This window comes from Lissotriton helveticus, chromosome 11 (genome assembly GCF_964261635.1).
Source record: "Lissotriton helveticus chromosome 11, aLisHel1.1, whole genome shotgun sequence".
NCBI classification, from domain to species: Eukaryota; Metazoa; Chordata; class Amphibia; order Caudata; family Salamandridae; genus Lissotriton; species Lissotriton helveticus.
In genome coordinates, this window is record NC_136072.1 from 564,518,604 (window position 1) to 564,545,574 (window position 26,971).

Consider the following 26,971-nt stretch of genomic DNA (forward strand, 5'->3'; position numbering starts at 1 on the left):
ATATCATACTAATGTATAGGTATTAAGTACCTTTAGTGGTTACTCCTCCATTTGTTTAAACATTGAATCAAAGGGGACCAGGAGTTCCTACTAGACCCTTAAGGTCAACTACCCTTTCTCTCCCAGTTGATTCCCAAAGAATAAATGTTGCACTCGTTCTCTGCAAATAATTGCTCGGATATAGAATCACGGATTGTAGCATTGAACAGGGTTGGTGCTACATCAGTGTAATACCAGCAATCTGTCTTGGACCCCATCAGCAAGGAATGGTATCAGGAAAGGGATAATTCAAATGTAGCCCCATCTCCAGAAGACCCACCAGAAACCCTCCCACCGGCTATGACTGTTTATCTGTGGGAGTGTAGCCTTATTAAATGCTAATGATACTAATAACACATTCACTGCTCTTTCTTGCAGGGATTTTGGAAAGAGATTTTGAGCTACATGCTGGAAGATGACTATACTTCATCTGTGCCAGCACTGTGCCAGATGCTCCTTGTTGTAGATAAGAAAGCAAGCATCAACTTTCATGAATGTGGTGAGTCTTAAGCATCCTACTCATTGACACAGTGGGATCTACCATTGAAGGTGGTTAATGCTTCCTCCTCCACTCCCCAGATCCCCTGTTACTTTGTCATGATCAGGCATGAGTTGAAGTACCAGTCCATTAGCTCAGGATGTTACGGTTGAGTTACTATAGAATGTGGGTGTCAATATTTCAAATAACATTTATTGCTCTCCTTTTAGAGATATATATGTCTCTGCTGATGTTGCTGCTCGCCCTGAGCCTTATTCACAAGGAATTAACTAATTGCTGTGCCTCAAGCCATTTGGCTGTGCCACGCTGCGTTAATTCCGAAGCACCAGGATATCATGGAGTTCATATCTACAATGATATCATGGATCCCTTTGCTCTCCCAGTGCTGGTGCATAATTAGCTGCCATGCACCTATGAAGGCACCCTTGTACCATGGTGCAAGGGTGGCTGCGTCACAGGGATGAGTGTTTTTGTGCAGTAAGGCATATCTTTGTTTTTACAACAGTAACACAATAGAGTGAACAAACTACTAGAGTATCAAAAAATATACATTTTTAATTCAAATAAAAATACAATTAATAACAATCAATACACTGGTAAAAGTTAATAAAAATGCTAGACTGATATATAAGGATTCACAAAAAAATCAATTTAAGAATAAAATTTAGAGATCAAAGGAGGTTAGGTGGTATCCGGTCGACGCGTTTCAACATGAAAATATGTCTTCATCAGGACATTTACCATCCAATTTCTAAAATTAAAATCACGAACTCTGTGTACAGTTTCCTCTGCTCTTACTTGTATTCCTGACCGACCGGCAGGATTCTATACCAGTCGTTTTTCACCGTGTAAACTCCAGGGTAGCGAGTGTGTACTAAGAATAGTTCCCTACCGCCGTACCCTAGAGACTGGATTAAGGCAGACAAACGCTTGCATCTTACCGATTGGGGCTGCTTTCCGGTGCATTCCTGACCAACCGGCAGGATTTGATATCATTTCTTTTAATCAGGAGTGGCGAGTGTCTGCCATAAAAAATACACAATAGGAGTATTTGCTTCGAACCGCCAGACGGGACGAAGGCTGAAAAACGCACGTTTTTGGGAACAGCGCGAATAATAATAGGCCCGGAAAAGGAAATAAATAGGAACTTATGAGCACAGCAGAAGAATATCATAATTTCTCGCTGGTTTTAAGGTGTATACAGCGACTGGATATGATCGGCTTAGTTAGAGCCTGGATTTTACTGAATAAAATATTTTAAAGTTGTGATACATGATTGATATAAAGAACTTCGAAATGAGAAGGCCTGAATGAATCCTCTCTGTGGTCGAATGTATTCGATGAAATTTAGACTTCTGGGACCGGAATGCCCTTATTGAAAATAATTACTGATTTCCTTTGAGATACCCACTGAGTAAATATCCCTTCTTGGATTCTGTTGATAAAGCGCACAGCTAGAAACACAGAGGAAACTGTACACAGAGTTCGTGATTTTAATTTTAGAAATTGGATGGTAAATGTCCTGATGAAGACATATTTTCATGTTGAAACGCGTCGACCGGATACCACCTAACCTCCTTTGATCTCTAAATTTGATTCTTAAATAGATTTTTTTGTGAATCCTTATATATCAGTCTAGCATTTTTATTAACTTTTACCAGTGTATTGATTGTTATTAATTGTATTTTTATTTGAATTAAAAATGTATATTTTTTGATACTCTAGTAGTTTGTTTGTTCACTCTATTGTGTTACTGTTGTATTTTATGCCTGGGAGTGTTAGTTTACATACATTATTTACCCTGTCCCAGGATACGCATCTGTACCAGGGGGTCCTTGTTACTCACATAATATCTTTGTTTTTATGCAGTTAGGCATACCTTTGTGCACAAAAAAAATCACAATAGGCAATTTCCTCTTCCTAATGTGCTGCAGTATGCAGTACGCGTAGAAAGAGGTAAACAACGAGGAGAACTAAAAATATTTGTTCTTGTTAGACCTACCTTTACCTCCCCCTGGGGAGGTGTAGCATTCTGACACATTTCCAGGTGTACTATTTCTTGTAAATCTGGAAATGCGGCAGAAGCCTTGGGTGTTGCGCAGGAAATCTCACAGCAAAACCCATGGCACAACTGTTCCACACAAAGTGTTGCGTGTAAAGGGGCCATATTTACAAGGGCATTAAAAGCCACGCAGGGTGGCTTTACCTGTCCTTGTAAATATGGAGCAGCAGGTTGCACTGCTGGTGTGTCTCAAAAAGTGATGCACAGGTGGCACAAGGGGCTTGTAAATAATCCCTATATACTTTTTATAGTTTGCCAGACATAAAGTTACTTTCCTGTTTGTTTCAGCTCTTAGTCTGGTTAATGCTCCTACCCCCTAAATGCAATATACGAACTGTCCCAGGTTTCCACACACCATGAGACTACTCAGGGCTCTAATGCTCCTCTTTAAACCTTGGAGTAATCTTGCTCTCCATGATGTTACTTCTGTCTAGTATGTTGATCATGCCCTGCTGGGTATGGTACCTATTTATGTGTTATTATTTTTGCCGACGCAACAGGGATGTATTTTATTTCTCCATGGAGTTACTTTTAGGTATGATGTTTGTCTCTGCAATGTTTCTGGTTCAACATTTTGGACTTCAGCTCCATACTAAAATGCTAGTTATTGGCCCTCACTTGTAAGCAGGGATGCATGCTCAATGATGGTAAGTGAAAATAAATATTTTGACTGACTCCAAGGTTATGAAGGAGATTCACATCTGGTGGTGAATACCTGTAAGTGCTATAATTCCAGGGTTCCAATTAGCTCTCCCTTCTCAACTTTCCAGTGGATGTGTTGATAAAGTGCAAGTGACCTGGGCAGATGGTATCATAGTCTATTTATTTGTCACTCATGTTAGGAGTCCTGAGCAGAATCGAACACGCAACATTTTTGCTCGTTCTTGTTTGCCCCAGGTCCTTAACCTTATTGGAAAATAGATATGCAAGAAAATGTTCTGGAGTCCTTTTTTCTTCGGGGGTATCCGCTGTCAGAAAATGGCTCCCATTTTTCCATGGTCCTTTAGGATGTAAAGCACGTCCACGGCTCATGAAGCATCCTCTCTTATCCCACTGGAGTCTTCTATCCCTCAATGAAAGCTGTAGCAGGAACCTGTGCATGGCAGCTTAGGTAGCTCCTCCTCCAGCTTTCATTCCTTGAGAGCAACTGCTAAGGGAGGGAGGAAGAGAATTGCAGCATAGGCTGTCAAGGTACTGTACACCCCTGGGCGCTCCTTAGTGGTAGGGGTGCCTTTGCCAGTATTTTCAGGAATTTCAAAGCATCCTCATGACCGCTAGAGGCTCATTGAAATGCCACCCATCACCCATCATCTTCTTTACAGGTACTACTGGGTGTCTTAAGTGTGTGTGTCAGCCATATGTCTTCCTTTGGCAAGTATTGCTCAGTAATTTATGGATTGAGTGTGAAATGTCTTTGTTCTTTTGTACCTAAACAGCTAAAGAAATTCCAATACACAGACTCTTCATAAGATTGCTGGTGAGTATCACATTCCACCCCCATCATATTCCACCAGATCTCTCTTCCCAAGTTGTTTGCTGTCATTTCTATGCAACCTGCTAATAGAGATCTTAAATTCAACTCAGCTTTTATCCTTTTGAATTTGATGGTTTTATTTCCAGTCAATTGGTTATCAGTACGACATGCTACTTACATTGTACAGAAACAGCCAAAATGTGGTTGGTACTAAGTACTGCGTAGAGAACAAGGTAGCATTTCCAGAAGTTTTAAAGGCTAGAGAATAGGAACTCATGAAAGAATCACTTTCTGAATTCTTTGTTGTGGGTTTTCAGGTAATTTCTTCATATCCTCGCTGGGATGTCGAAAGGGGAACTTCAGTCTTGGCTCTTCTCGAGCACCTGATTCCTGCAAATTACCCATTTCTAGCAAAACTCCTCAGAATGAAGATCCCCCCGCTGATAACATATTTAGAAGGTGAGACCCCAAAGCATGAACCAGTGAGCACACAATTTAAACAAATATTAATGGCATTTCAAACAACCATTGACCAATGACAAAGCCATTACGTCTGGTGTTGGCTGCTAGCTTTTAGACCTTGTCTACTCATGTTTTTTTCACGGTTTTTATAAACTCGTATTGTGGGAGGTGATGCCAGGTACATACCAAGATAAAAAATACTGTTTTGGTCTCAAAAGGTCACATTCTTATTGTTGTCCCTGGAACTAAATGAAAATAATTTGTGTGTGGATGTGCCCCTTGTGAAAAAGCTGAACGCCATTGTTCACAGTGAAGTTAGCCAATGCCAGAATTGGCCCATGATGTATGCTGTGGAGGACAGAAGAGAATGTGAATGATAGGACACGTTAGACCAGCAGATGAGGAGGTCTGGCTGAAGGCTTGTATAAGTAAGCAAAAAAAGAAATAGTCACAGTCTTTCGTTGTAGCTGGCCGATGCCATACTCCAAACCGAATGAGGCAATAATAGAAACGGAGTCAGGTATCTTCTTGCAAGTTCTGGGTTACTTCCGCATAAAACAGAAAGGCAGTTGACACATTGGTTTGCCGAAAAAATCAGTTTAATACAAAGCTTCTGCCATGAAGCGCTTCATCTGTCAGACACAGCCTTGATCACATGAGAATGCTATTTCGTCACTTCAATCTTGACACAGTGGTAAATACTCACAAGGAAAGGAGAAAGCTGCACGGGGAATAGATTTAAAGAAATTAAACTTTATGTAAAGTTTTCATCATTCAGGGTACATTATTTTTATCTTCAGCGAAAAAAGAAAATAAATCAACAGTATACAAATGGACAAGAAGTAAATTAATTGTTCTTAAAATCCAGTTGCGTTGTGTTCCACTCTTTATAGATGTATAACAGCGAATCTTGCTGATTATAAACAAAGATCATGTTGTACAGAATGAATCTGTTTAAAAAGATGTGGATTTATAAGTCGACGTTTCGGCCTTATTGTTGTAAAATCCTTAAGGCCATCTTCAGGACCTTCAATCTTTAAAACAGTTATGAACCCCTGTGAAGGATCCAATAACCATATTTTTACCTCTGATCAAGTAGATCTATGTACATTTTATCACCCGTGTGCAAGAAAAAAGATGTTATTCCATTTTTTGTTGTCTACATAAATATATAGAAAATTCTAGTTTTCAATTATATACATGTCTAGAAACTCAAAATTTCCGTTAGATTAAAGAACTGGAAATCTTTAAATTTAAGAGTTAAAGATTTCGAGTACTTTAATCTAATGGAAATTGAGTTTCTAGACATGTCTGAAATGTGTTATAAAGATGACTACTTATAACAACTGATTGTTGTCGAGTGGACAACCCACAAGTAATGTCAGACGACTGCTAACTGGAGTGTCTGCATGCAGGGACTTCAGTGTCTTGTGTCAGCATGTCAGCATAGAATCTTTTTCTCCTCCGGCTGGCCCAGCAAAGATGTGGTACTTATATACCTGAAAGGTACCATCAGGGGTTCTACCTAGATGTGCCATGGTACTGTGGGCATGTCATCCAAGGATGACGATAGTGGTGATCTTTACACAGAGTTATTACGCACAAGATTGTAATCCTACTGTGATAATAAGAATCCTCATGCATAATAAATTAGGCTAGTTTTTTGAGAAAACTACACAACATTTATGCAGCACCTAACTAGGTAAAAGGTCAGGGCCAGAACTGTTATGTAGAGCAAGGTAGGACAAATGTCGGTAAAAGCTTGTGCGACTACCTAGGACTATATTGGGGTACATTAGGAATTATAGCAAATTAAGAAGTGTTACTAAATATTTTGGTCTTTGATATAATAAAGGAGTATTTTTCTATGTGTATGTAATTTTAGAGCACATATGCACTTTTTTATTCTGAACCACAACGGCGATCCACTATGTGATCAAGCTTCCTCTGACAGCTGAAATGCTTATTGGCAGTAGCTCTGTAATAAACTGATTTTCTGCAAACAAGTGGTGTGGTGACCTTTCTGTTATAAAAGAAAGGAAACCAGAATATATAAACCTAAAATTACAACCAGATATAAGGAGCTAAGAGTGACATCAAGGGCACATGAACAACTAATGACCTTGAACTCAATTCCCAGGACAGGCTGAGCCAACAAACACATTTTGCACACTTTGAATTGTGTGAATCTACTTCTGCTAGTGCTTGGTATGTAAGCACATTGCTTTTGAAATGTTGCTTGCTATTCACTTTTACTTACATATATTTCTTTTTTACCAACTACTATTCCAGCTTCCACGGAAAGAACCTTTGACTTGGCAAAGTGGAAATGCACGCTTGTTTCAGTAAGGATGAATTGCTAATGAATGTCACACATGACGCTTGTCTCTTTGTTTTCCATAGCCACTCTTTCAGCGTGAATATATGCAGATATTAAATTTACTATGATGTTGATTATGATTGGGCACAGAGGGGGAGCAGCTGTACTCGGTACATAACATTTCCCTAATATGCAATATTTACCAGAAGCATTAAAAACCTTATTGGCCCAAGTTGACATTCATAAAACTGGAAATTGCATCCTTACGACACCTAGTCCTACATGTATCACAGTTTATCTGCATGTTTTACCCAGGTAAATTACAGGCTCTACAGTGATCATTGCATTACTCATAAATCTGACTGTTGTTGCACAGGGCTACAAATGTAGCCCCATACTGGTAATTGTTTCCTCCGACTCTTTTTTATCCCCCAGGATAGTCACACTAGCACAACGTTTTTCTTTCCCTGGATTGTCACACTATCACTCTTCCCACTGCATTCCACATTATCAGTAAGTTCATATTCTGCAATCGGATTGGCACATGATCCATGCTCCCTATCTTCATTTGAATTGTCACTCTGTCACTGTATGTTTTGCCAGGCCATCACACTACACTGAGCTTCTATTGTGCTCCTGAGATGCAATTTTATGTTCCTTGTGTTCAGTCTTCTCCCTTGCTAACACGAAATTTACATTCTGCCCCCTTGCTGGATACCCAAAATGTTTTTGCATTCTGCTTCTAAGTATGTGATATTGTTGCATAGTCCCAATGTGTTTTCTGTCTGGATGGCTGCACTGTTGCTCTTTTCACAATAATTTGTGGGCAGCATGGTTTTGTTGCATGTGTTTCTGTGTAAATCACGGCCACTGTCAAGGCCTCCTGTTTCTTCTGAGCACTGATATCACACCACACTATTTAAGCATTGCTGTATGTGTTCTCTGGTTCTTCTGTCCAAATATAATTTCGTCATTACAGAGATTGTTAGCTGAAGTTTGTTTACCCTTATCTTCTCAAAATCACTGCAGATGTCAGCCGTGGATACTGCATTTACGTTTCTATTACTGCATTAAAGTCTCTCACTGTTTTCCTTGCAGTTCCTGGGGACTATCCTAAAACAAGCCCCATACAGAGAATGGCATGTCTCTTTTATGGAAGAACTCACCAAACAGATTGACAGTTTTGCCCATCATGTGAATGAGGAGGTTAGTGCTCTCAAGTGTCAGTATAGAACCATTGGGGAAGTCAATTTAACACAAAGTCGGAGAAGGGTAGAACTGTCTATTCCATTAGTAAAGGTAATTTTTATAATATGGGTACACAGCATTGGGCTTAGCCTGTTGGGAAAATCAGGTATGGTTCTCCCACTCCCTGGAAGGACTGACCTACTAAGAAGCAGATGGAGATGAACTCGCTGAGGTAATCCTCTTCACTTGAATCAATAAAAGCCACAACATTTCAGGGCTATACTCATTTCCCTAATGGATCTCCTTTATCCAATAGGTAGTCTTCATGTTAGAGCCAATCCCCATTCAGGGGATGTGAGGCCAGATTCATGCAAAAAGCAGTGGAGGTATTGTTCGTATCAAAAAGCAGAGAAGACAGGAAGGCGGGCAAAGAAGGGGGAATCTTAAGGATTATTTCTTGGTGCCCTCACACATCACTGAGGATGTAATGCTTCATAGTGGGCTTGCTTCTCCTAGGTCCAGCGCTATAATGCCCTACGGGCCCCAAGAAGGGTCACTTTAAGGGAGATCTTTTTATTTTTGCTGTCCGATGAGAAGTGCTTGTGTAAGGGCATTTTGTATGTGAGGGGTGATGTAAATGTGTACAGTGAAGTAAAGGGAGACTAAAACTATCTAAGAGATACCGAACTGAACTGTAATGTGATGGTTCCCTTGGTAGGATTAAAAAAATATAATTTGGTTGGGGCTAAGACAGGGGCGTGATGTACCCAAGTAGACTAATTCTGTTAGTGTGGTCAGGTTTCGATGGCCTAAAAAGGTTCCACAATGATTCGTCAGGACCAAAAATATGGGGGATAGTCCGACCCCACACCTAAGACATGATATGCTGCTAAGGTATTCCTTTAGAAGAAAATACCTGGTTCAAAATGTTTTAAATTGATCATCTAACCTAGAAAATAAATGAAAAAATAAAGAAAACACTCAGTAAACAAATGTTTTGTATGTTTGGTTCAATGTGTCACCAGAATCGATTTTCCAACTCACTGTATCATAGTGTCTCTAAAGGTAGACATGCACATGCTATTTTTGGCGCTGACCAGTCACCACAACGTGAAAGAAGTGAAAAACACAAAAGTACATATGATATAACAGAATAAGCAAGTGAACATACATGGAAAAGACAAAACAAACCAATCTGTGTTCGTGTTACTCAGCGTATCATAAGTGATTGGTTGTCCTCCATTGTGAGTGACAGGTCTTACCCTTTGGATCAATTAATTATGCCCTATATTTGATATTTGATATTTATTGGGATTTGTATAGCGCGACTATCGCTCCGGAAGGAGCATCTTGGCGCTGGGCAAACAGAAGAACCAGCGTGGGGAGGCGTAGATCAGATCAGATGGCTGCGAGGACCGATGGATCAGGCTGAAGGAAAATCCAAGTCTTCAGGAGTTTCCTGAAAAGGCTTTCTGTGTGGGCGTGCCTAAGGTTGAAGGGGAGACCGTTCCATGCCTTGGACGCCAGGAATGAAAAAGTTTTTCCACCTTTTGTTTTTAGCTTTATTCTAGGTACAGTAACCAGGTTGGCTCCTGATGACCTCAAGCAGCGCGATGGAATATAGTGCCGAAAACGCTTGGCCAGGTAAAGAGGGCCGGTATTCCTGGTGGCTTTGAAGACCGTGACAAGGAGTTTGAAAAGAATTCTTTTGTGAAGGGGCAGCCAATGAAGAGTGTTAAGGGCTGCAGAGGCCGAGGACCTTCTTGGGAGTTTAAGAACGAGCCTGGCCGCTGCGTGTTGGACGCTTTGCAGTTTCTTGAGGGAAGACTTCTTTATTCCTGCCAGGAGGCCATTACAATAATCCAGCCGGGAAAGGATTAGAGCCACCGCGACTGATTTCCTGGCTGAGATGGGGAGGAAGTCAAAGAATTTCTTCAGCTGTCTGATAAGATTGAAGCAGCACCCTGCAGTAATGCGCACATGGTCATCAAAACTAAGAGACGAGTCAAATTGGACGCCTAGATTGCGGGCCGAGGAGGCCGCACACGGCGGTGCTTCAGAGTTTTGAGGCCACCAATCCTTTGGGGAGAAGAGGATGTCTTTGCCTAAGGGTATTATTTCGGTTTTGGCGCTGTTGCACTTAAGATGGTTAGAGTTAAGCCAAGAGAAGACTTGGGAAAGGCAATTCTGAAATCTGGGGGCGGCGTCAGGGTGGTTTTTATCAATGGTGACGACAAGCTGGGTGTCGTCAGCATAGGATGTTACGAGGATACCGTGGGATTCAATCAGTGTGAGAAGGGGGGCCATGTATATATTAAAAAAGAGGGGACTGAGTATAGACCCCTGGGGCACACCAGATGTAGTGGGTCTTTTGCCAGAGAGGAAAGGGCCTAGTGAAACTGTTTGTGATCTGTTGGATAAGAATGATGTTATCCATATTAATGCAGTACCCGACACACCAATCTCGCGCATTCTGTTAATGAGGATGGCATGTGAGATGGTATCGAATGCTGCAGTTAAGTCGAGCAGGATGAGTACAGCTTGTCTCCCCTCATCCTGCAGGAACTTAATGGTGTCCGATAGCTCAATCAATGCAGTTTCAGTTGAGTGGCCAGGGCGAAAACCTGATTGCTGTGGGTGCAGAATGTGATTGTTTTCCACGAAGGCTTTTAATTCCTCATGAACTAGCTGCTCAGTGATTTTGCCTAGTGCCGGGAGTAGGGAGATTGGGCGCATATTAGATAGATCTGTCGGGGATTTATTTTGTTTTTTCATTAGGGGCTTGACTATGGCCTTCTTCCATTCAGCGGGAACAATGCCTGAGCTGAGGGATTCGTTAACAATGGCATTGATTGAGGGGTTGACGGCCTCAATAAGATGGTGGAGAATGATCGGGGGGCAGGAGTCCGTGGGGGCTCCCGATCTACAGGTCATGATGGCCTTCTGTGTTTGTAACAGTGAAACTGTTGTGAAATTGCCCAGAGAGGGTGAAATAGTGATGGCATCTTGTATGTGGATTAAGGGAGGGGGAAAGTCCTTGTGAATGTTATTTATTTTGTCAGTGAAAAAATCAGCTATTTGATCGCAAAGGGTTTGAGATGGAGGGATTTCGAGTGCCAGGGCCTTGGGGTGGGTGAAAGACTTGACTATATTAAAAATAGTATGTTGTTTCTGTTTAGCTTCCACTATGGCTGTAGTAAAAAACTCCTTTTTGGCTTTTTTTATATTGGAGAGGTATTGTTTCCTCTGTAGGATGTAAAGGGATCTGGAAGTGTGATCGTAAGTTTTCCTCCACTCTCTTTCAAGGACCCTGCATTTAAGATGACATTCAGTAAGGGCCTGGGTATACCAGGGGGCATTGGGCTTTCTTTTGCGATGAACTGATTTTTGGTTGGTTGAGTTGGCGTTGGCCGAAACCACTCTGTCAATCCAGTAGTGGAAGTTTTTAGAGTCTTGTGATACATCTCCGACGATAGTGGGGGGGGGGCAAGGGGCTGGGGGTTCGACTTAATGCGTTCAGCCACTTTCTTCCAGTTGATCGAGAAGGGGGTAGGGGAGCACGTAGTGTAGGGTCGCGCTAAGGGTTTTGCCATGATGGAAAAAGGAATAAAACAGTGGTCGGTCCATATTTGTGGAATAGGGGGGGAAACAGCTAGGGTAACTGCGTTTGTACAAATGCCATCTAGCGTGTGACCGGCCCGGTGCGTTGGGGGGGAGACCAGTTGAGAGAGGCCGAAAATGTCAAGTGAGTGTTGGAAATTCGAAGTGTGGGGGTCTGAGCAGGATTCCAAATGAAGATTAAAATCACCGAGAAGGGTGAAGGTGGGATAGTGGGTCATAAGTGATCCAAGAGTCTCGTCCAGGGAATCCAAGAAAGGCGTGGCGTTCCCAGGGGGGCGATAGACGAGTCCTCCTGAAAAGGAAGTGGATGAGTTAATTTGAATCACAAAGCCTATGCCCTCACAGTCCTTGAGAGAGGCCAGATCAAATGTGTGGCACATGAAGGATTTCTTGACGATGATAGCTATCCCCCCTCCTCTACCGCAAGGTCTATCCCGCCTAAGGATGGTAAAATCGGGAGGGAGGGCGGTTGCTAAGTCAGGGTTAGATGCGGCGTTTAGCCAGGTTTCAGCGATAAAAAAGGCGTCAAGGTCGTAAGAAAGTATGAGGTCGTGAATATCCTGTCCATGACAGGCTAAAGATCTGGCGTTGATAAGTCCGCAGTTAAAAGTGATAGGTTTGGGTAAAGGAGGAGGGAGTGGGTGAGAGATTACGTCAGTGTGTCCCAAGGAAGACCATCTACAGAAGCGGCATGAAAATGTGCCCCAGAGGCGATCGGTGGGAAGGTGACCCTTACAGCTATGACTAGCCCTTGTCAGGCGCACTGAGAGCAGCGCATTAAAATCATACCTGAGGGCTGGATGGTTTTGGGCAGCATGGTCCGCGCCCGGCGCAATCCTGGCGCGGACGGGCGCAGACGGGCGCAGACGGGCGCAGACGGGCTTGGCTTAGGCGCAGCCTGGCCGGGTAGCACATTTATAGGGAGGGAGGAGGGCGGGAGTACGCGACTAGAGCGCTGACCTCACCTATAGGTCAAAAGCAGAGGGTAGTGCTCAGCTGCTGACAGTGGAAAGAGCTATGATGGTCAGTAAAAAGAAACAGTAAATCAAGGGGACCCAAATAACTTAGTGTTAAAAGAAAAAGGAAAAGATTTCAAGAGAAGCAACCATACTCACATGGTTTCTGCACGGAGAGCACAAGAGACCTACCCTCCTCTGCTCTCCTGGCTCGAGACTGAGCAGAGGAGAAGACCTGTCATTGAAGGTACAGGCAATTGGAGCGATTGTCCTCAGATGTGGTGTGGGCAGCAGCTGGAAGGAGTGATGACCTAGTGGACAATGAGGAGAGGAGAGGAGGGGAGGGGTGAGCTTGAGCCAAAAGGAGTGAGCTTCTCACGTGCTGATATAACAGAGGTATCATGCCTCAGTGGCGCGTATCTCAGAGTGTGCAGTGGTTAAAAGCTGGGCATCCCAAAGTCATCCATGGTTTTTGTAAGGTGGCCTCTAAGTAGTAAACTAAGACAGTTGAATGTTTTGTTAATCAAGGGTAATGATAAGAGAAAAGTATAGTAAACCTAAGTACTCTTGCATATACAGTGATGGAGAGCAAATCAGGTGCACATAACTCCTAGCGATCCCTCATGCTGGAATCTAGGCATACTGGCATCTGTGTTCATATTGGAAATCTAGGCCACCTCATGTAATAAGTAACACGAGGCGGCCAAGTGGTCTATTCCCAATGGATTAGGATGCTTGGTGAACACTATTGGGAAATGTCAAATGAGGAGAAGAGGAAAGAGAAGAGGTAGGCTGGAGCCAATAGGAGCAAGCCCCTCATGTGCTTGTGTAGCAAAAGTATCATCCCTCCGTGGTGGACATCTTGGAGTGTGTAGCGGTCAAATGCAGGTCGACCAAAGTTGTCAATGGTATTAGTAAGGCGGCTTCTGATGGATACATCTGCCAGTGGATTCCTCACCTTGTGAATATCCCCCTGCGTCAGTAACGTTCGGAAAATTCTGTGTAGCCCGCCGTCGTGGACGACGTCACAGAAACGCACAACATCGCGTGCAGCTCCGCTGACGTCACCGACTCCATAATAGGCCTACGCCAGCGTGATGACATCAGTTCCCTTTTTTCCACGTCGTCGACGCTAACGGTTTCGGGTAACCTCTGTAGCTGTTAGTAACTTTATTACTGTTTTTCTCTGTTTGGTGTCTTCTTGCTTCTTTGTTTCTCACTGAAGATGTCATCTAAGAAGACCGGGTTCAAGCCATGTGGGCAGTGCGGCAAGATGATGTTGATTACGGACCCGCGCGAGGATTGTATCTGGTGCCTGAGTTCGGACCACAATGTCAAAGGCTGTTATTCGTGTAAGAAGATGAACCCAAAGGCTCTTCGAGAGAGGGAAGCGAAACTTCTGGTGGCGAAGTTGAAAGGTAGAAAGGAGAAGAAGACTTTGAGATCGCGTTCGAGTAGGGCGAGGTCGAGGTCCCGCACGGCTTCGCCATCGAGGTCGTCATCTGGACATGCTTCGAGGTCAACGAAGAAGAAGCATAAGAAGCGAAGGCATGGATCTCGACATCACTCCGGTAAGGACTCGGAGTCGAGACCGAAGTCGCCTAAGAGGAGGCATAGAAAAGATGAGGTGTCTCCTTCACCTGGTGTTCCAGAAGGTGAGGCTTCACCCTTGGAGTCGCCAGTGCATTCTCTGGCTCCGGTATCGGATCCCTCTCCGACGCCGTCCCCGGCTCGAGAGGAAGAAGAGGCTCCATTACCTGAGGGCTCAATGACTCCAGTCCATCCGCCTGTGGAAGAGGAGGCGAATCTGGAACCTCCGAGAGAGCATCCTGTGGGTCCTTACCCGCCCTTCCCAGCTCCAGGTCAAGACCCTACTTCGTTTTTAAACGCAATGTATGGAGTCTACTCGAGAGCTTTGTACCCCTCTGGTGCACATTCGGGTCCCATGGGTCCATTGGCATATAATTTAGTAGTTCCCCACTCCTATGCTCCAGCTCCTTTTATGCCATTTATGCCGGCGCCGGCTCCGCCTTGGCATTTCTCGGCGCCTCCGAGGTCGTCGACGCCGATTCCATCGTCGTTGGCTCCGACTCGACCTCGTGAGCAGCGACCTGGGCTTCCGGATCCGATCTCGACGCCGGCACCGGCTCCGTCAGAGTCGGTCACGGATCCGACGGCGCGACTCTTGAAGGAGAGATCGAGGCGAGAATCTCAGCGCCTTATAGAGGAGCAAAGATTTAGAGAGGCTGAGGCTGAGGTGGAGGAAGGTGAGCTTCAGGAGGACTATTTTGATGATTTGAGGGATGCTAGTGGTTTGGAGCTTTCCCCTGAATGGGAGCTGTCCTCTGTATCTGATGCCCCTTCAAAGGACGTTGCACCATACCATGTGGTCATCAAAAAAGCTGCGGATCTTTTAAATTTGACTTTGCCTACAGCTGAATACAAGTCTAATCTTTTGACTGAGGTCCTCCATTCCCCATCTTCAGTTGTGGAACCATTGCTTCCTTTTAATGAGGCTTTGACTGAGCCTTAATTGGAGGTTTGGAAATGGCCTCTTACAGCTCCTGCAGTGGGTAAGGGTGTTGCAAGGAGGTATAGGGTAGCACCTGGTGATCCTGAGTTTCTATCCTCGCATCCTTTGCCTGAAAGTCTGGTTTTACAGGCAGCCTGTTCGAAGAAGACTGTTGGTGCTTTCCCTCAAGTGCCTGGGGATAAGGAGTCCAAGAAACAGGATCAGACTGCAAAGAAGATTTTCTCTTCGGCAAGTATGGCTCTAAAATCGACCAATGCCACATGTCTCTTGGGGAGATATATACATGCCCTGATGAACTCTGTAAAGCTCCTAAAATTCCTGAGGACAGCAGGAAGGATTTTAATGAGGTGTTGGCGGATACACAGGAGGCTGCACGTCAAGTGATTCAAAGTAGTCTTGACACTGCTGATTCAGTTGCTCGAATTATGGGAACTTCTGTTGCCTCTAGAAGGGCTGCCTGGCGGAAGTCATCTGACTTTTCTGCGGACGTTCAGGCAGCCTTGTTGGATTTGCCATTTGATGGTGCTGGACTATTTGGCAAAAAATCTGATGCAGCTTTGGAAATATTTAAGGACAGTAGGGCTACTGCCAGATCTTTGGGGCTGCAGTCCAAAGGCTCTGCGACTAAGAGGTATAGAGGTTTTGGACGTTCGTCCTTTAGTCCCTACCGTCAAACTCAACAGCAGCAGCAACAGCAAAATCCACTATATAAATCCTATAGGGGCAAACAAAGAGCTCGTCCTCGAGGACGTCAAGCCTCCTCCTCCTCTTCCCAACCCCCTTCACCATCAGCAAAGCAGCCCTAGATCCGCCATTCCGGATCATGCGGGTCCTGTAGGGGGTCGGCTTACCCATTTTCTACGGGATTGGGAATCAGTTACATCAGATCTTTGGGTTCTCAATCTTGTAGAGAATGGGTATGCTCTTCCCTTTTGGGAATTTCCTCCAGATTACCCTCCTTGCCAAGGATTTTGCTCAGAGGACCACCTACTTCTCCTGCAGGATAAAGTCCTGTCACGGTTACAAAAGGGTGCGATAGAGGCGGTTCCGGAGCAGGAAAGGGGTCAGGGATGCTACTCCCGGTATTTCCTGATTCCCAAGAAGGGTGGCAGACTTCATCCAATCTTGGATCTTAGGATCTTCAATCTTGGATCTTAGGATCTTGAACCTTTACCTGAAACAGGAGAAGTTCAAGATGCGCACCCTTGCTCAGGTTCTTCAGGCGCTGCTGGAAGAGGACTGAATGGTGTCGATCGACTTGCAGGATGCTTATTTCCATATTCCTATCCTGAAGTCGCACAGAAAGTATCTCCGTTTCACGGTGGGATCGCAACATTACCAGTTTGCGGTCCTTCTGTTTGGTCTTACTACTGCACCTCGAGTTTTCACCAAGGTGATGGCTGTGGTGGCAGCACATCTCAGAAGGTCGGGGATACCTGTATTCCCGTATCTGGACGATTGGTTGATCAAAGCAGAATCTCCAGAGGCAGTGCTCCATCATCTGCAAGTCACAACTCAGTTGTTGTACAGGTTGGGTTTTTCAATAAATGTACCCAAATCTCACCTGGTGCCCTCCCAGCGCAACCTGTTCATAGGCGCGGTACTGGACACAACTGAATGTCGAGCATTCCCTCCACCTCAAAGGATTCTCGACATACAGGGAATGATTCCTTTATTTCACAATGGAGCGGTCGTTCCAGCCCTGAAGGTCCTTTGCCTGCTCGGTCTGATGGCTTTCTGCATTCTGTTGGTCAACCATGCACGCTGGCACATGAGGGCACTCCAGTGGTGTCTCCGCAGGCAGTGGTATCAACACAACGGAGATCCCAGGGAGTCTGTGAGGATCTCCAGAGAAGCTGCAGCAGATGTATCTTGGTGGAGCGTGGAAGGCAATCTGTCTCAAGGAAAGCCTTTCCATCTACCTCCATCGGTTGCCACGGTGATAACGGATGCATCCACTCTAGGGTGGGGTGCTCATCTGGGGGATCTGGAGATCAAGGGTCTTTAGTCTCCAGAGGAAAGGTTGCTTCACATCAACCTTCTAGAGTTGCGGGCGATACGTCTAACACTCAAGGCCTTTCTCCCTTTCCTTCGCGGGTGGTCGGTTCAAGTCCTGACGGACAACACCACCGCGATGTGGTATGTCAACAACCAGGGAGGAGAGGGGTCACAGTGTCTCTGCAGAGAGGCTCTGCGTCTCTGGTCCTGGGTTTAGACCATCAGATTTGTCTGATGGCAAATCATCTGGCCGGAGTTCTGAACGTGCGTGCAGACAGTCTCAGTCGGCAGTTCTCGGCCGACTGCGAGTGGAGGCTTCATCCAGAGGTAGTTTGTCATGTCTTTCGGACGTGGGGAACTCCTCAGGTGGACCTATTCGCCACTCACGAGAATGCTCACTGCCTGTCATTCTGCAGTCTCCAGTATCCGATGCAGGGAGCTTTGGGGGACACGTTTCAGTTGAGTTGGGGCTTACAACTCCTTTACGCGTTTCCTCCCATACCCTTGATTCCTCGGGTTCTGAGAAAGATTTGCCAAGACCGGGCCCAAGTCATATTGATCGCCCCGGATTGGCCAAGAAAGGTGTGGTACACAGATCTTCTCCACCTCTCCTCGTGCCCGCCGCTCCGTCTCCCTCTCAGGGCAGATCTCCTCTCTCAGATGGAGGGGCAGGTTCTACACCCCCACCTCCAGACCTTACACCTTCATGCCTGGAGATTGAACGGGGCAACCTGAATTCCTTTTCTCTCCCACATGATGTGGTGGATGTCATTCTAGCGGCCAGACGTGACTCCACCAAGTCTATCTATTCTTATAGGTGGTCTCGGTTTGTTTCCTGGTGTGGGGAGAAATCCATCGGTCCTTTGAGGGCTTGTTTATCAGATATACTTCAATTTGCTCTTTCTTTAGCGCAGCAAGGGTTTGCTGTTGCTACAGTCAAAGGTTATCTTTCGGCTTTGTCTGCATTGCCTGCCGGATCAGCCGTCCTTATTTAAGTCTCCTGTTGTTTTAAGATTTCTAAAGGGCCTTACGAATAAATTTCCTCCTACTCCCTTTATTGCACCTCAATGGGACTTGAATCTGGTGCTTAGTTTTCTGATGGGTTCTCCTTTCGAACCTTTGCACAAGTGTCCCTTGAGAGTTTTGTCTTTTAAGACTGTCTTCCTGGTTGCTATTACCTCGGCAAGGAGGGTAAGTGAGCTTCAAGCTCTTAGTTCGAAGCCCCCATTCTTGACCATTCATGCTGAACGAATAGTTCTTATGTCCAGGGCTGCTTTTTTGCCTAAGGTGGTAACTCCCTTCCCTAGGACAGTCTATTACCCTTCCTACCTTTTATCCTCCCCCTCACCCTTCCAAGGAGGAGGAACGGCTTCACCGTCTGGACCCTAAGAGGGCGGTGAGCTTTTATCTTGATAAGACAAAGGACTATCGAATGGATGACCAGTTGTTTTTTGGATTTGCTGGCTGTAGAAAAGGAAGAGCTGTGCACAAGCGCACACTTTCGAGATGGATTATTCTTTGAATCAAGATCTGCTACGCCCTGGCTGGTAAGGAACCTCCAGAGGGTATAAGAGCTCACTCTACTAGAGCAAAGTCATCAACATCTGCTTTGTCTAGGGGTGTTCCTGTAGAGGACATTTGTAGAGAGGCAACTTGGGCCTCCCTCCACACTTTCGCGAAGCATTACTGCTTGGATACCGAAGTGAGGAGGGACGGCCACTTTGCGCGTTCTGTCCTTCAGGACTTTCTGGTATAGAGGAGTGGACACCCTCCTCCAGGAGTGGGGACTGCTGTGGGAATCTATTCACAAGGTGAGGAATCCACTGGCAGATGTATCCATCAGAAGAACAAGTTACTTACCTTCGGTAACGCTTTTTCTGGTGGATACAGTATCTGCCTGTGGATTCCTCACATGCCCACCCGCCTCCCCGTTGTCCACTCTTCTATACCTGAATTTCTGGTAATGTTTATTTAATGTATACATGTTATCCTCAAAGGAAGTGTGTTCTTGTACATGATTTACTATGTTATATTCGCACTATGTGTGTTAACTTGACTAGTTTGTACTGTGTATACTATGTATATATCTATTGTTGTTGGTCCGTCCGTGTGCCTCGAAGGCACAGAAAAAAGGGCGGAACTGATGTCATCACACCGGCGTAGGCCTATTATGGCGTCGGTGACATCAGCGGAGCCGCACGCAATGTCGTATGTTCCTGTGACGTCGTCCACGCCGGCGAGCTACAAAGAAATTTCCGAACGTTGCTGACGCATGGGGGATATTCACAAGGTTAGGAATCCACAGGCAGATACTGTATCCACCAGAAAAAGCGTTACCGAAGGTAAGTAACTTGTTCATCTCAAACAGTAGACTAAGACAGTTAAATGGTTTCTTATTGGAGGGTACCACCTCATTGGTATCAACAGAATCATTTGTGTTACTGAAGAAGAGACCAATGCCAAGTCGCAAAATTCTTATCATAAGCACTGCTTAGTGTGGTGTCTGGGACTCCATAGCCGGGCATTCCATATGTGACATGGTGTCAATGGTGATATGGTATATCAGGTCCCTTGTATGAAGAAAATGTCAATCCAGCCATAGTAAGAGAGTATCTGATTTCACAGGGGACTGAATTACACCTCGCACTAGAGGATTTCATCTTTCAAACCTTTGCTGTTGATGGAGAGGCATTAAATCCACCCTTGCTCCATTCTGAAAAGGTTTAAAGGGCTCCATGAATTAATAGCTTCCAAAATTATCTGCCGGAGGTCATCTGGAGAGTGGTTGGAGTTGGAAAAGTGCTGGCACATTTTTTGTAGTGCTGTGCCAGCAGCATATGTTGCTCCAGTGCTCCATTATTCTTGGTTCGATAGCGCTCGTGGTCATTCCCACGTAATGAAGGCCACAAAGGCAGGTGATCAGGTAAACACAGTTTTTTGTACTGCAGTTACTGTGACTTTTCTGTTTCCAGGCGAATTGGGGACACAACCTGACCTCTTAGGAATGTTTAGTCAGTGGGCATACCCCGTAGGACCCACAGGGATAGAGCCCTGTGACAGGTGGTAAGGCCCACAAGGTGTTCTGCATGTGGGACTGTTGAATATGAGGTCTGGTGTTTACCAGGAGGTCCTTCAGTTTCTGGGTACACTTAAAAGCGAATCATGGCTCTGGAATCTCAAGGGGCCCAATGCGTCATCACTCTTTCCCACGGTCGCATGCACCCCACCCAAGGACAATCACTACAATTACCTGCACCTTAAAAGACGGGTCTTCTCCCCTGCTCAGTCTCAATCCAGATGAACAGAGGATGGTAGGTCTCCTGCGCTCTCTGCACATCAACCACATGAGTATGGTTGCATCTCTTGAAAACTCTCTGTTTTTCTTTTTTTTAATCACCCCAAGACAATTTGGGTCCTCTTGACTTGCTGTTTCTTTATGTTGACTATCATTGTTCTTTCTACAGTTAGCAGCTGAGTGCTACACTCTGCTTTTGACCTATGGGTCACTGATCCAAAGGGTAAGACCCTTCACTCACTCCTGAGGACAACTTGTGATACACTGTGTAACATCAACACAGATTGGTTTTATGTTGTCTGTTACATGTATGTCCACTTGCCTGTTCTGTTATATTGCATGTACTTGTGTGTTTTTTACTTCCTTCACATTGTGGTGACTGATCAGCCATAACAATAGCATGCACATACAGTGTCCCGGAAAAGCGATCCTGGAGACACATTGGCCCATACATGCAAAACATTTGTTTACTGTGTGTTTTCTTCATTTTCTCATTTTTTTCTAAGTTGGATGATCAATTTTAAACTTTTTGAACAAAGGTATTTTCTTTTAGGGGATTACCTACACTTTATATCACATCTTAGATGTGGAGTAGGGTTAGCTCTCCCTTTTTTAGGTCCTGAAGAAGTGGTACAGATACTTTTTGGGCCAACAGGCAAGAAACACGTTGACCTGACCACATTCACAGATTTAGGCTACTTGGATACATTACCTCCCTGTAGTCGTCCGTACCAAATTATGTTTTTTTAAACCTGCCAAGGAAACCATCAGTTTAAAGTTCAGTTGAATACCTCTTTTTAGTCTCTCTTCATTTCACTATACACATTCACTCAACCTCACACATTCAAAACGCCCTCACACTGGCACTTTCATCAGATGGCAAAAATGAAAAGATCTCTGCTAAAGCGACCCTTCGTGGGGCCCATAGGGCATTGCATTGCCAGCCCCATGAGGAACACCCTTGATGATGAGACATTACATGCTCATGGATTTGTGAAGGCACCAAGAAAAAATCCTTAGGATTCCCCTTTCTTTGTCCACCTTTCTTTCTACTTTGCTTTCTGAAAGGAGCAGTATTTCCACTGGTTTCTGCATTAGCACTTTCAGAGCCTAGGTACTGGACCTTCATTGGCTCACATTACCCCTCACTTCCTTGTTTTGAGTCATATTCAGGGCCATATACAAATCTCTACAATGTCCAGAAAATATAACTATACTATACATAAGATAACAAACATTTCACTCAACTTATTAAGTGCTATTTGAAAGTGGGAGACAAATATGTGTGTAGAGTGAATCAAAGATGAATACTCCAATATAAGTAAGACTTTCATAGAGTGAGCAGGAGATGCTGTTTATTCTTAACTCAGACTGTCTTTAATTCACTCCCATATTAGGGTTTTATTTTCCAGTGCCTCGGTAAGTGCATGGCCAGCTGTGATGATACTGCACTGATCTTACCCTTCCTTCGAAGCATGTTCGAATCTACTAGGTTCATCGCTACGCCTCACCATGCAGTAAGTATCAAGTGCATTTCTTACAATTATCATAGATTTATTTCTCTAGGTTATTTCACCCTGCACGACCACAACAAAAACAATTTGAGAAGGTAGTCATATGGGGCTGTGGAGCATCTGGATGTACATTGTGTAGGTTTGTAACTTCATTCATAGAGCTTGATGGTAAATTATTGATGACTGGTGAAACATTCTTCACTCAGTACTTCCTCTCACCCAAAAGTGTGATTTTGTACTCCGTGCATAGCCAAATTATATTAGAGTGAAACGCCTCTACAGAGTAGATGAGGACTAAGTTAGCAGAAACTAAATGTAGAGCTCCTTTTTTCAGGTGACTAATAATGCATTTCATCAGGGATAGTTAGGAGCCTCTTTAGGTGATCTCTCTTGATAGAAGCCAGTGTTTGAACAAGATAAATCAAGTTTAATCAATGTAGCAGATAAAGCGGTGAAAGACATAAAGCTATGTGAAGGCTTTGAAATGACTCTCTCAGAAAGGCCTTCAAAATAGACAACAGTAGACATGAGGAAGAAAGGATAAGCACCCCTTCTAAAGTAATCGCACTCCTTTGTTGTGAAGAAGGCTTGTGTATTGAACTATCCTTGCAGTTCCTTTATGTGAAACACCAGAGAGAACCCAAGTGACAGAAAACAAATAGTGACGAAACTCCCATCTTATTGTCCAAAGATGCTTTTTAAGTAGCATGGTAAAGGGAGCTGTATAAAGGTATCCTTAAATCATGCTTTCAGGCCACTGAATATATTTGCTTTACTAGTTGACAATCATTCACCAATACCAGCTGTAAACAATGAATGTGAAATCAAGAACCAGCTTTATCCTTTCTTTCTAATATGAAATCTCTTGTACTAAATGTCTGTGTTTGGTTAATGTCTATTGTCTCCCTGAGGCTGTGAGTTGTCTTTCCCTATTTGCAGGGCATAGTAATTGGTTTCCAAACATGTGCCAAGGTTCATCCTTTCGCATGCCGGCAGGTACTTGAAGCATACAAGGGTTGTCTTTCTGATATTGAGCTGGTAAGAACCATGCATCTATTTCTGTCTCATATTTCAAACTTTCCTCAACAGCGGCGGTTCACATTTATTAAATGTATTTTACAATTAGATAAAAGTTTATGAGAAAGAAAAGCTAAAATATGTCTAAAGATGTAGGCAGTCTACAATTACGAAAACAAAAGTGTATTAAATAAATGGCCAGTGCAGCTTCAATTCCTCATGTGTATATAATATTTGTTGAAGAAATTTAGAAATTTGTTTAGAAAATTTATTTTGAAGGGGCTTATGATACCAATTGCAACAATCTCTTAAATTTAACATAAAAACAAGTCATTCAACCTTTACTTTCTCCTTTGATTTACTCATGACTTCAGAAGTAATAGAGCACCAACGGAAATGCCACCCTCCAAGACAACTTACATTTAGGAATGTGGGTGTTCAATACAAGACCGGGTCTAAGACCAGGCCCTGGACTAAAGGGGGGAGTGGTACTCGATATCAAACAACAGGCCTGGGTAAAGGCTGGGCTCTGTATCTACAGAATACAGTTAAATTGAGGAAAGGTATGCGGCTGATTCCATATTCTATGGCACACAGCTTACTGTGTTCTAAACTCCTACTGAAATGGTGACTGGCCCGGGCCAGGAGGCAACCTGCACCAGCACTGGTGTGTTGGGTTACAGGACTACCTCTCCTGTCTGGGGATGGGCCTTCATGAGGCCAACGTGAACAACCCACCCTGACACATGGGTAAGGCAGTGGGATTGCGTTGTAGGGGCAGAGAACCACACTTATTCCCTATGCCTAGGACAAGGCCAGGGAGGATCATTGTATTTGGGGGCTGGGTGACACTGAGGCCAGGGTTGATTTAGGCAGCCGGGTAAGGCAATATTCACTGGATCATTGGTTTTGCAGGGCATTTTCTTCGTGGCCTTCTAAGGGTAATGGTACACATTAAAGTTAGGTGTAGAGTTAATGTAAGCATAAAGGATAGAGATGACTTCAGGTTGCGTATATTGTGCCAGTTACGGAACAGTTCTTGTTTAATGTTAGTCTTAGGGATAACTTTATGGCTCGAGATGAAGTATGGGCATGATACAGGGTTAGGGTAAAGAATATTGTTAAGCATACTTTGCTGGAATGAACTAGGTTCAGGTCTATGAAAAGTGGTGGGTATATTATCCTCCTAGTGTTAGGGGGTTTGGGTTTCGGTTATAGTACATAATAGTAATGGGCAAGTGATAGTGATAGCATTATGGTTAGGCATAGGATTTTGGATTTGTGTACCTTACAACAAGAATAAAATCTTATAAAATCATTTTCAGATACTTATACAGCATTAACATGTGAAATATCAGTTTCTCACTTTTCTTTTTGTATTTTTTTCCTCAATTTTATTTTCTAAATTTTAACCTAAATACCACAGGCAGGAGACAAGTGACTTTTGAGCAGACAGGTGCATGAGGTAGTGCTGCCCAAAAGTTCTTTGACACCATAATTCAACTTTGAGTGAATAATTTATGTTGCCTGCGCCACCACAATTGTCTAGCACAGAAAAAGAATTGTGTTTAAACTTTATCATAACCAACAGCCTTTACACATCCCTCACTTATTTCACAGTACATGGCGTACCAGGGCAAGTGGAAGCTGCACTCCAATAAATGCGCCAATAGCTATGACAAAAAATGTGTTTGTTAAGGCATGAAACCTATGAGCTGCACCCTTTAAATGAAATAAAAATAAGCTGTATAAGTTTATAAATGATATTAAGTGTGATCGATCGATATCTGAAATTTAGGTTTTCGTTTGAAGTTTAGCAGTGCCCAGAAGCTGCAGGAAGTTGTCACTAGATGGATGAAATTACTTTTTCCGACAGGTTAAAGATCCACTTTCTGGCAAAGCTCTTAACTTACAAAAGTGGTTACTTCATAGGTCTTTGCTCTAGACAGCGCGTGTGCGCTGCTCTAACCAGCCTGCCAATAGGCTTCCCTTTAGCTGCCCCAATCGTCAATCCATTCGTCCGTGGCATGAATACATCATGCCTCTTCCTGTAGTGAACACCTCCTGAAAGCACCAGCCAATTACTTGTGTGTTAACACAGTGGCCATTTTAGGTACTCATTTTGGGAATACTTTTTCCATTGGTTAGAACTATTGGGCACGGTGGTTACAGTCGTACTCTCTCGTTGATCTTGGAAATGCTTGTTTTTTTATAGTTATCTTGTGCTTTTATCTCAACACATTATTGGCTCAGGTTTGTTTTCCGTTGTTCAGCAGGTTCCCCTTTATGGCCGCTGCTTCATTGATCTAAGGGGTATCGCAAAGAAATTGGAATTTCAACAGCACAATGCCTGTCATGTAAAAAGCAGTTTTTCTGTAGTGAGAGCATAATTCTGACAATGCCCAATGCTGTGTTGGCTAAAACACCGCTTCTAAGTTGTGAAAATCAAATAGGAGCGGTCAGTCAGATCACATTGGAAGCAAGCCTGCCTATAGGACCTGGCAGTAAGATCATAGATGGGACCAAGCAAGATGTGAAAACATGGGGTACACGCTGCATAGGGCTACAGTCTTCTCTGCAGGTTTCGTTCTCACCCAGAAGAAACATTCAGTTTACTTGTATACTTTCTTTCTGATCTCCTCCTTCTGACTCTGCGCACATGTTCATGTTTAACAGCCTGAACACCGTAATAATAATAATGTATGTTTTCATTTATAGCTCATGTAACTGCATTTTTGTAGTTTCATAGCATTGCCGCACGTCTTGCAGATTAAGGGGCAGATTTATGAAGGCCTTGCGCCGCCGGTGCGTCACTTTATTTGACGCAACGGCGGCGCAAACAATACGCCCTATTTACAACGTGACGCATCTAGGAGATGCGTCACGTTGTAAAGCCCTGCGCCATAAGGAGGCGTTCCTGCGCAGGGGGGGCGTTCCTGCGCAGGAACGCCTCCTAAAAGTGGCTGAGTGAAATCTATGAGATTTCACTCAGTCACTTTCAGGACAATGCTGCGTCAAAACCCTGCGCCTGCTTGAAGCAGGCGTAGGTCTTGACACAGCATTGTGGAGATGGGGCACCCTCGAGCCTTGCTGGATCTGCGTCGCGCTTGCGATGCAGCTCCAGCAATGCGCCACTTTTACGGCACAGATGCGTCGCGCATCTGTGCCGTTTTTGCCCCATGGTGCGCCGCATTATAAATGCAGCGCACCATGGGTAGCGGAGCAGCGGCGCAGGATGACTGGCGCATCCCTGGGGATGCGCCAGTCATCATAAATCTGCCCCAATGTTTTTAACAACCCAGGCACAAATAGATATCACATAGGCCGAGGGCTTTAAGTGGGCTGGGTCTTGCTGGTGCACCAGCAGTTCTAAAAAGCAAGTGCTGGGACGGGTCCTTAACGGGGTCTCCATTTTTGCCCGCACCCTGCAGGCAGAAACCTCCGTTTTGTCTGATTCATCTTTTTTGCTGGAATGTCTGCTCTGATCCCGCTGCTTAAGGGAAGTTCCTTGCTACAGGGAAGCATGGGTCTTTTACCATTGCAACATACTCTGCAGAACAGCAATATAATGCAGAGTACATTATTACAGTGTTCACTACAAATTACATTAACTGTCATTGTCCTCTACTAGGGAAGGTTTCTGCCCTTCATGTGCTTGTATACTTCTGCAATTAAGGCAACGATTATGCTTACATGCTGTTGTTGCACAAAAGGACATATGACTAGCCAGGCCACACCAAGGTCAAGTTATGTTTTTTTCTTTCTTTTTTTTCTGGCAGTTTATATAGTGCAAACTTGGCCCTAGGGCACTAAAGGGCTTTACATGTAAACCATATATTTTTACATGACAACTGTTCTGCAGGAAGAAATGCTTTGAGTGTGTAATCGAGGTATTGAAGCATATATTTTGTTGAACACCAAGGTAGTTAATAATAAGTTGTGCAGGAAAAAGAGTTTTGAGAGAAAGGCAAGGGCTTTACTTGGATATCCTGC

At 44.2% G+C, this 26,971-nt stretch overlaps 1 protein-coding gene across 1 annotated transcript in view; it reads left to right on the forward strand.

Moving 5' to 3' along the window:
- The window catches only part of LOC144790692 (maestro heat-like repeat-containing protein family member 2A), a 65,618-nt gene that overhangs the window by 21,275 nt on the left and 17,372 nt on the right, over positions 1–26,971 (forward strand). The window contains exons 4-10 of the mRNA XM_078665415.1: positions 418–538; positions 4,037–4,077; positions 4,392–4,533; positions 6,829–6,881; positions 7,955–8,062; positions 21,845–21,964; positions 22,901–22,999. Of these exons, the coding sequence (XP_078521541.1) occupies positions 418–538; positions 4,037–4,077; positions 4,392–4,533; positions 6,829–6,881; positions 7,955–8,062; positions 21,845–21,964; positions 22,901–22,999 (684 nt within the window). The remainder of the gene's footprint in view (positions 1–417; positions 539–4,036; positions 4,078–4,391; positions 4,534–6,828; positions 6,882–7,954; positions 8,063–21,844; positions 21,965–22,900; positions 23,000–26,971) is intronic.